At 40.8% G+C, this 10,120-nt stretch overlaps 1 protein-coding gene across 1 annotated transcript in view; it reads left to right on the top strand.

Annotated features, from left to right (window-relative positions):
- Nucleotides 1–231: 231 nt before the first annotated feature.
- Nucleotides 232–10,120, top strand: part of MCM3 (minichromosome maintenance complex component 3) — a 23,642-nt gene continuing 13,753 nt past the window's right edge. Inside the window, exons 1-10 of the mRNA XM_011379070.2 lie at nucleotides 232–398; nucleotides 1,480–1,592; nucleotides 1,877–2,085; nucleotides 2,565–2,695; nucleotides 4,745–4,983; nucleotides 5,385–5,493; nucleotides 6,284–6,437; nucleotides 6,792–6,923; nucleotides 7,524–7,732; nucleotides 9,697–9,871. Of these exons, the coding sequence (XP_011377372.1) occupies nucleotides 321–398; nucleotides 1,480–1,592; nucleotides 1,877–2,085; nucleotides 2,565–2,695; nucleotides 4,745–4,983; nucleotides 5,385–5,493; nucleotides 6,284–6,437; nucleotides 6,792–6,923; nucleotides 7,524–7,732; nucleotides 9,697–9,871 (1,549 nt within the window). The 5' untranslated portion in view covers nucleotides 232–320. The remainder of the gene's footprint in view (nucleotides 399–1,479; nucleotides 1,593–1,876; nucleotides 2,086–2,564; nucleotides 2,696–4,744; nucleotides 4,984–5,384; nucleotides 5,494–6,283; nucleotides 6,438–6,791; nucleotides 6,924–7,523; nucleotides 7,733–9,696; nucleotides 9,872–10,120) is intronic.

Here is a 10,120-nt window from a genome sequence, read left to right as displayed (position 1 = left end):
CAATGACCGGGGTCTACGAGCCTCCATTTGGCCCCATTGGTCAGCTTCCCCGTCAGTGAGGGCGGAGCGGGGAGGGCGAAACGGAAAGCACTGGATGGTATTTTCCCGCCGCCGCGAGGCGCTGCTCGGTAAACGCGAAGAAGAAGAAGCTCTTGATTGGATTCTACCTAGTCTCCGGTCGGAGGTTTCAGCCAATGAGAATGTGTATGTCTTCCCAGCGACCCCGCCCCTCCCTGGGGTAACTTTTGGTGGCGGGAAAAGTTCGGAAGTTTTCGCGCCGGGGCGGTGTCGTCTTAGGAGGTAGTTCTGAGTCGGCAAGCATGGCGGGGACAGTAGTTCTGGACGATGTGGAGCTGCGGGAAGCGCAGAGAGACTACCTGGACTTCTTGGATGACGAGGTAAGAGAGGCTCTGGGTCGTGACGCTTTGGAGGTTGGAACTCCTGGGGACGCGGACGGCCCTAGGGAAGCCACGCGGGACGCGGCTCCACGCGGAGCAGCAACTGGACCCGGGAGGTAGAGGTTCTGCAGGCCTGCACACTGCCGCGGCCAGTGTGGCCGGCGCAGGATCCCTTCCGTCTCGATCTGGTAAATTTTCTCGCTATGGAGTCAGTTCTTAGTTGCTTTTCAATAGGTGAACCTTAGGGAGCGAACCTGTAACTTTCTCCTAAGTACAAGTCATGGCTTGCGCGAACAAAATGGCAAAGCGCAAACAAAATGGCAAAGCCCACTTTGACCTTTTCGAAATCACTCCCGGCTCTCTTGATTTGGAGGGTAGGGTGGCGGAAGTACTGCTTTCGCACGGTAGTGATCTGCCGGTGTTGTAGGGTCCTTAGATATTAGACTGCCTATTGGAAGGAGAAAGACTTTCTAATTTGGCAGCATTTTTTTTTAGTACTAAGTGAGGTGCAGAGAAAAAGTGTTTGTTATGTAGGTAAAGGGGATTTTGTATGCAACCCAAGATTGAAAGCTGTGGAATGCTGGTAAAGCATCTTGAAGGGTTGCTGATGCTGTATCTGTAAACAAATCGCTAAGGCTCCCAGCTTCTTTAAGTCTGGGTATGAACTCTTTCTATATTATACAGACATCAGGAAATAAAAAATTTCAATCCGTATATAATTTTTAAATGAAAGTCATTTTAATATGAATATTGAAAGCCCAGTTAATTTACGTTTAACAAAGTTTGTATTTATTGTCCTTTAAGATTCTGATGACCTCATTTTAATTCCCCATTAAAGATACTGCATACAGAAAGCTGTTAATAATAGGAATAATAGCATGGACCTTGAGGAGGTCATAATCCCTACACTGTCCCCTTTGGGTATATATGGAATCTGAAGCTAGTGAGTGAAAATATAGGAGAAATTGGGGTTCAGCTCTGCCACAGAGATCGACTTATTTATTTTGCTTCAGAACTGCCTCTGTTTAAAAACATTGTATTTTTGAATTTGTGGCTGTTATGTGTGGTGGCTGTTTTGCAGGAAGACCAGGGAATTTATCAGAACAAAGTTCGGGACCTGATCAGTGACAACCAATACCGATTGATTGTTAATGTGAATGACCTGCGCAGGAAAAATGAGAAGAGGGCTAATCGGTGAGTGGCAGTGGCTTCCTAGTGGATATCCTGGCTCTGAGTGAGAATGGCTCCTATCTCTCTTCCCCGCATTGAAACAGGCTTCCCAAGAGAAGAATTGGATGAAATGTTTTTGACCTTGAAACCCTCATTGCCTCCCCTGTTCCTATATTTTTATCTTCGTACTGAAGTAGGTGGTAGGCACTTGTTCTTGATGATTTAGAATGTCCACTTCTGTTTTGAGGGTTAATTTTTTTGAGTTCTGCCCTCTCTGTCTACTTATTCTTCCTCTTGTCCATATACAGCCTTCTGAGCAATGCTTTTGAGGAACTGGTTGCCTTCCAGCGGGCTTTAAAGGATTTCGTGGCCTCCATTGATGCTACCTATGCCAAACAGTATGAGGAGTTCTACATAGGATTGGAGGGAAGCTTTGGCTCCAAGCATGTCTCTCCACGGACTCTGACTTCCTGCTTTCTCAGCTGTGTGGTCTGTGTGGAGGGCATTGTCACTAAGTGTGAGTGGGTTAAAGTAGGGGTCTAAGGGAGTGGAAGTGGGATAGACTTAGAGGGGCTGGGAAAGCAGGAGAGGTAGGGTAGAGCTGGGTAGCTTGTGGCTTCAGAAAAGTAGAGCATTGAAATGATGGGGTGAAACTTTGGAGGAGCTCTGAGTGTGCACAATGATTAGAGGGATTTTGAGTTACTATCTGTGCTAGCAGAATGATGAATTCTTTTGAGAGTGGAGTCTTGGCTGTTGGCTATCTCTTCATTCTAATCCCGAACTACTATTTCTCAGTCAGGATCAGTTGTACTTAAAATTTTACATGGATACGGTGATGTTCTATATAAAAATATAAAAATGAATAAATAACAAGTATAATTGAAATAGCTTAAACTAGTTGGAAAAATAGTATTGGGAGTCATCATAGGCCTGCCTGGATTAGATCGCACCTTCATCATGGTTAGTTGGATGACTTTATAATGCGTGTTTCTCTAGGCTCTCTAGTTCGTCCCAAAGTTGTCCGCAGTGTCCACTACTGTCCTGCTACTAAGAAGACCATAGAGCGACGTTATTCTGATCTTACTACCCTGGTGGCCTTTCCTTCCAGCTCTGTCTATCCCACCAAGGTGAGGAGAAGGAATTGATTGAGCCTCTTTGGATGTTGTAGTCAAAGATATCTTTTAATGCAAATAATTGGGTCAAGCACTATAAGCTTTTTTTTAGGTCAAAACAGGTAATAAAAACATGATAAAAAAATGCAAGTAATTGGTAATATCTGAAGTCTTTTATAAGTAGATAGGGTGAAAAGTAAGGATTAAAGATTAATCTAAAGGAAAGTTTGATTGCTAGCCAGAACTTAATATGGAAAGTTCACAATTTTTATTTTCTTTTTAAAGAATAAATATTTGCTTTAGAAAATTTAGAGAATTGTGGAAGGGTTGAAAGAAAGAAAAAAGTCATCTAATCCACATCAGTTTTTTAGCAAAGTTATAATATAATTTTATAGTCTACTTAATATGGAAAAATATGCTGTATAATGTTACTATGTGCTCTTTGGCAGGTATTTTACTACAGGTTTGAGAGAAGGTGGGCATAGGAAATGGCTTTATTCTTAGTTTGCAGGTTGGTCTGAATTGAGGATGATGTGAGGCCTTACTTAATGAAATAAAAGATGATTAACCAAGATTATTTGATGTCCAGATTCATTCTATCAAGGAATGAATACTTGTCCCACCAACAAATTTTAATTGAGAGCTACTATATCCAAAGAATTGTTAGGCATTGTGGAGGACACAGTTATAAATAAGACCCAGTCTTTGTCTTCAGTTTTATCAATTGGTAGAGGAATCTTAATGTAACTAAAACAAGAACGAATATCTTAGAATTATAACTGAACTCTACTTTAAATAATTTTGCCTACCTCCAGATGATACATTGAATTTCGGAGAGGTTAAGTGACTTGCTTGTGGTCCCAGTTAGTGGACCTAAGGGTTAGGACCCATGTGTTTTTACTTTTAGGCCAGTTGTATTTTCTAAGTCACCCTCTTTCTCTAGAGTCTTACTTTCTAGAATTTCTTCTCTAGGAAGTACTCCACGAGTACAATTATTGTGGCCATGCTTCCCTGCTTGAGCCATGAACTACATCAGACCAGGTCTCCTGGAAGTGTCTAGTGTGGTGCTTAAGGACATGGGCTTTGGAGTTAAACACCTGCTTCAGGTCCTGGCTCTGCTACTTACAATGTGATATCTCAAGTCTCCATTTTTTAAATCTGTTGTAAAATGTGGAAAATATCTGCTTTACTAAGTTGTGATGATTACATGGATAATTCTATAATAATAGCACAGTGGTTTGCCCCTACTAGGCACTCGATAAGTGATAGCTATTGTGTTTTTTGGAAAATTCAAATGGCAAGGAAGTATAACTTTAAAAACGTTTTTACTGGTTTAATATATATACAGGAAAGGTCCCATAAATGTACAGCTTGATGAAATTTTACAAGCTATAAAATTAGCACCCAAAACAGGAAACAGAACCTTACTAGAAATCAGAAGTCCGGCTTGAGGGCCCACACTTGCCATGTTAGACTATCCTGATGTCTAACAGCATAGATTACTTTTGCCTATTTTTATATTTTATCCAAATAAATACTCTTATGTTGGCTTCAATTTGTGAGATTTATTCAATATGTTGCCTTTAGGTGTATATCATATATTTTCACTCTTGTATTCATGTGTGTGAATATACCACATTTATTTAACTATTCTGTTGCTGGCATTTGGATATTGTCTAATTTTTGGCTATTAGGAATAGTGCTGCTATGAACTTTGTAGTACAGGGATTTGGGTGAATGTTTCTGTTGGGTATTATCTAGGAGTGGAAATACTGTGTTATAGTGTAATCATATATATTCAGCTTTAGTAGGGAAAGAATCTTAATTTGGATGTTAATATAGCCATGATCCCTTCGGACTAAAGATGGCCTCTTCCATTTAGGTGGTTTGTCATTAAAATGGATAAGATTGGAAAAGCTGGAGAAGATATTTGGCTTTGTTTGTTCCTAGATACTAAAATCTCATGAAGTCATTTCCAAATTATATCTGCTTCCCACAACAAATGAGTGTGGTATTTCTAGGACAGGGCTGAGATAACTTTGCTTTTCTGTATACCTTTTCCAGGATGAGGAAAACAATCCTCTTGAGACAGAATATGGCCTTTCCATCTACAAGGACCACCAGACCATCACCATCCAGGAGATGCCAGAGAAGGCCCCAGCTGGCCAGCTTCCCCGCTCTGTGGACGTCATTCTGGATGATGACTTGGTGGATAAAGTAAAGCCTGGTGATCGAGTCCAGGTGGTGGGAACTTACCGTTGCCTTCCTGGAAAGAAGGGAGGCTACACCTCGGGGACATTCAGGTAGAGTCAGTTGTGAAGCTGGCAGTTATAACAGACTCTACCTGCCGGAGAGATCAGATGACCCTTTTCTATCAGATAAAACTGGTAATACTATCTTATGCTAAAAGTGGGAGTTACTGGTAATATGATTATAGCTTCATGGCTTACCTGGGAGTTTCTCATTATTCCAACCTTCTTTCCATACACACTTCTGTCTGAAACTCTGGATCAGCAGGAGATAAATTTCTGAGGTGAGGCATCGTCAGCATATTTAGGTCATGGATGAAGAGAGAATCAGTTGAATTCAGAACAGCTTTATTTTTTCCCCTTCAATTTACTGTTCTTGATTATAAGCCTAAAAAGACTCTGAGACTAAGAATCGAAAATAGTGGGCTTTCTTTTAATTCTCCTCTTTGTCTCAGGACTGTCCTGATTGCCTGTAATGTGAAGCAAATGAGCAAGGACATTCAACCTTCATTTTCTGCCGAGGATATAGCCAAGATCAAGAAGTTCAGCAAAACGCGTTCTAAGGTCTGGTGTCCTTCAGAGATTTGAGGGTGGGAATGGATTTGTATGGGTTGTGTTTGGGCATGGTCATCTTTGTACTAGGTCAGGAGGAAGTTCAAGGTTTTTGCTCTGAAGAACTTGGTGCTAGCTTCTAGTTTTTGACCCAGTCAGCAAGTAAAAGGGTGCTTTTTCTGTTTGTTCTTTAATATTTCTGTTGTGCTACCTGCTGGGCTGCTAAGTGAACTAATAAATATATTAGAATAGGAGTTAGAATATCAGTGTACCAGTCTCTATTGAAGGAAGACATTAGTGACATTGTTACTTAAATTTAAAATTTTATGTTAATTTTTTGTTTTAGTTCTTAAATTTGTTTTTTTTTCTTTTTGAAGATAATGCCCATATTTAGAATTGGACAGAATATATGCATGTGTGATAAAGGTTACTACTGAAGTACAATACACATTCTTATTATACCTAAAACATTTTGAACCTAGAAACACTTTGTGGCTTAAAAATTATTGATTAATAATGGAGAGTATAAAAGTAAACATTCCAGTTTTGATCAGGGATCACTTTTTTTCTTGGTGATCAAATCTCTAAGCAAGTTTTAGAATCTAGGCTTCCTCTGTATCTTCTCATAATGGACTGATCAATGCGATTTGTCTTAGAAAGGAAGCTTTTATAATTAGAAACAGTGTCCGTATTTGTATATTTCTTCAAGTATTTTCTGTAGGCTAAAGTATACAGTGGAGCTCAGCAAAACTCCATTCAATTTCATTAGGCTTTTTCACTTCACTGGTTATTTGTCCTCTAGGATATCTTCGACCAGCTGGCCAGGTCGTTGGCCCCTAGTATCCATGGGCATGACTATGTCAAGAAGGCAATCCTCTGCTTGCTCTTGGGAGGGGTAGAACGAGACCTGGAAAACGGCAGCCACATCCGTGGGGACATCAATATTCTTCTAATAGGTATGGTGTTAGAGGTTTGCTCTAGACTCTTGGTCTTCCTTTGTGGAGTGTGGTTGTGGGAATCTATTACCTGTGAGATAGTATATTCTGTACCTTGGCTGTACTTTAGTCCCATCAAAGGGCAAAGACTAAAATGAATCTTTTTATTATTATTATCATTATAATTTCTGGGTTTCCTGATTTATGTATTTAAAATATATTCTTCTACAAATGGTAAAGGGAAAGTAAAGGAAATAATCTTAACAACCCATTACTGTATTTTTCTGTTATGTCAAGAACTACTAGAAAAGCAGAACTTGGTAGGTGGGGGTGGGGGAGTTTCTTAAAGTCACCACTGCCCTCATTCAATTACAGGGGACCCGTCGGTTGCTAAGTCTCAGCTTCTACGGTACGTGCTTTGCACTGCACCTCGGGCTATCCCCACCACAGGCCGGGGCTCCTCTGGAGTGGGTCTGACGGCTGCTGTCACCACAGACCAGGAAACAGGTAAGGATGGCTGTTAAGGTCCTTAGCAAAGCTCTAGCAGTGAGATCAAGCATAATTCTTTGAGCTTTCTCTAGGCATGGCTTACATTGGGAATATATACTTGAGAGGTTAGTTTGGGCCAGGTTGTAGAAGACTGAGTATTTGGCAGTAGTGAGTGAATTATTTAAGTCTTTGGGTGGCCCTCTATTAACAAGAATGTCTCTGAGAAGGCTATTTGAAAGCATTTTGAAGGAAAAAGCTTAGCAAATTAGAAAGGAAATAAAAATGAAGATTGTACTCTTTCCTAAATTAGAGGAAGGGATTTGAAGACCATTGAAAAGAGAACTAATTGGGAAATCACTTGATAAGGATGAAGAGAGAAAAATCTACAAAGGAAGTTGGTTGGAGGTTAATTGCTTATGGGTCGAAATGGGACAAGGAGATGCTGTTCAGTGTGGAGCTTGAAAAGGTGACCCAGCAGGGATCCCTCTAAGTCTCGAGGAGCTGACCTCACTGTATTCTCATGTGTAACAGTGATAGGTGCCTGGGAGAGATTCACATCACTCCCCATTGTCCTCTCCAACCTGGACTGTAACATATTTTTGCCTCCCCACTTCCCAGGTGAACGCCGTCTGGAAGCAGGGGCCATGGTCCTGGCTGACCGAGGCATAGTTTGTATTGATGAATTTGACAAGATGTCTGACATGGACCGCACGGCCATCCATGAAGTGATGGAGCAGGGTCGAGTCACCATTGCCAAGGCTGGCATCCATGCTCGACTGAATGCCCGCTGCAGTGTTTTGGCAGCAGCCAACCCCGTCTACGGCAGGGTTAGTGGAATCAGGCACTTAACCACTGTCCTCACCTTCATTTGTTTTTTTCTGAATGACTGGGCCGAGAAGTTTATTCTAGGTGACCCAGGGGAACAACAGACCAAAGACCAAGTAAGGTCATCTTGTTACCGTCCTTGGTTTAGGGCAATGGTTTCTACCCATTCGTATACATCAGAAACCCTGGAAAGTTATTTAAAATAACTTTTTAAAAATACAAAGAAGAAAACAAAAATGACCTGCATTCTCACATTCCAGGTAACCTGTATTGGCATTAAAATGAAAGTACTACTTGCATGTGGTAGAATTTGTAAACAGAATGGAGAGATATATGGAAACTGAAAGCCTTTCTGCTCCCATTTCTTTCTCAAGAGATAGCCACTAATAGCTCTTGAGTGTTTCCCAGGAAACAAAAACTTAAGCATGTACCAACAATACATTATCTCCTTGTTAAGAATCAATCTATTTATCTTTGATTTTTAGTATGACTATGATGTGCTTAGAGGTAATCTTTTATATTTATTCCACTTGCGATTTGCTGAGTTTTGCCTTTTTTAAAAAACAGCTGTCTAGTATTCCATTGTGTGGATTTATAGTAATTTGTTTAGTCTCCATTTGATGGGCGATGGGTATTTTCCCTTTTTTCTTGCTATTATGAATGAAGCGCAACAAACATCCATTTATGAGTCTTCTGTTATTATACATTTGAGAATTTGCCTGTCCAATGAATACTTAGCTATAATTACCAGATTAAGTGTTACATGCATTTTTATTTTGGTAGATATTACCAAATTGCCCTCTTTAAAGATTGCATTATGATAATACTATTAACTTATAAATGCTTTGTATTTATCAACTCTTTTCATCCTCACAAAATCACTAAGGTGGGTAGTTATTATCTTTATTTTACAGATGAGAAAATGGAGGCATAAAAGTTTAAGTAACTTGCTTAAGAGTCACAAACTAGAAAATGGCAGAGACAGGATTTGAACCCAGAGCCCATGCTGTGATATGGCCATTTATGATCCCACAGTGTGGGAATATCTGTTTTGTTGGTGTGTGTTTGTTTTAAAAAAACCAGGTTGCTGATCTGCAGCCCAGAGTTTCTGAATCTAAATCCCTGGGTTGGGGCTCTTGGTAAATATGGTTTAGAATGGCTCCATGGGTTGGTTCTGATGCATGGTCTGAGCTAAGAACCGTAGGTTTTAGATTAAGCTAGTGTGTGTTTGCATCATTCTGAAGAATTGTACTGGAAAATGTAGCAAAAAAATGGCAAGTCCTGAAATGTGAACATGGTCAGAATCATTATTAATCTTATTCAGAAGGTTGTTAGGCCCCCTGACTGTGACATGCATATAGGGCGGTAGGCATTAGCCTGGTGGGCCCCAAATTGAAAGATAAGAGTATTGGGGTTCTTGAGTCCCAGGGAAAACTCACATGATCTTTAAGACATTATAATTTGTATATTATTGACCATTTTCATTGATTTTACTCATTACCTTCTGAGTAAGGGACTCCAAAGATTCCAAGTGTTTCTGGTTTAGCCTGCTTGTCTTATCTTTGTAATGGATGGGGAGGAGGGAGTCATCCTTCAGGGTCGGGCCTGCCTTGGGCATGAGAGGAGCAGCACAAGGCTTGGGAAGGAGGAGACTGGTTTTGACACCCGCACTCAGCCTGTTAGAGGTGCCTAAGCTAGGATATAGGCTCTGTTTGCTTGGAAGGAAGGAGGTGGGGCTTTGAGTTCACTTAAGTCACCCGTGCTTAGTTAGAGAGGAGTTACAGGTATAAGAGATGAATAAGTATTTTAATAGGTTTGAAATGCTTTATTTCACTGCTTCTGGTCAGTTTTTTTGTTTTTTTTTTTAAGATCTAGTCTTTATTCTTACACCCAGAATCAATCCAACCTCCTTGTCCTTTCTTCCTATTGATTTTGCCTCCACTTTCCTTTTTTCTTGTGTTCCCAGTATGATCAGTACAAAACCCCTATGGAGAACATTGGGCTGCAGGATTCACTGCTATCCCGATTTGATTTACTCTTCATCATGCTGGATCAGATGGACCCTGAGCAGGACCGGGAGATATCGGATCATGTCCTTAGGATGCACCGTTATAGGACACCAGGGGAGCAGGATGGCGATGGTGAGGCCATGAGAAAAGTAAGGAAGGGAAGGGAACCTAAACAGAGGCCTTTATCTCAGGCCCAACCCAGGCAGTGGCAGATGTCAGCAATGTCTGGGTTCATGTTGAAGATGGTCTTGCCTTCCTGGACACCTCTCTTTGCTTACTGTAGGTTAGGTGTCTTTTCTCCATTTCTGGGTCTGGGAATGCCTTTGAGCATCTTCTGTGGGTGTGGTGGTTCTACCTTTCTTATATGTGGGCTCCACATAT

The sequence above is a fragment of the Pteropus vampyrus genome, unplaced genomic scaffold, assembly GCF_000151845.1.
Source record: "Pteropus vampyrus isolate Shadow unplaced genomic scaffold, Pvam_2.0 Scaffold353, whole genome shotgun sequence".
In the NCBI taxonomy this organism is placed as follows: Eukaryota; Metazoa; Chordata; class Mammalia; order Chiroptera; family Pteropodidae; genus Pteropus; species Pteropus vampyrus.
This window is presented reverse-complemented; position numbering and strand designations above follow the sequence as displayed.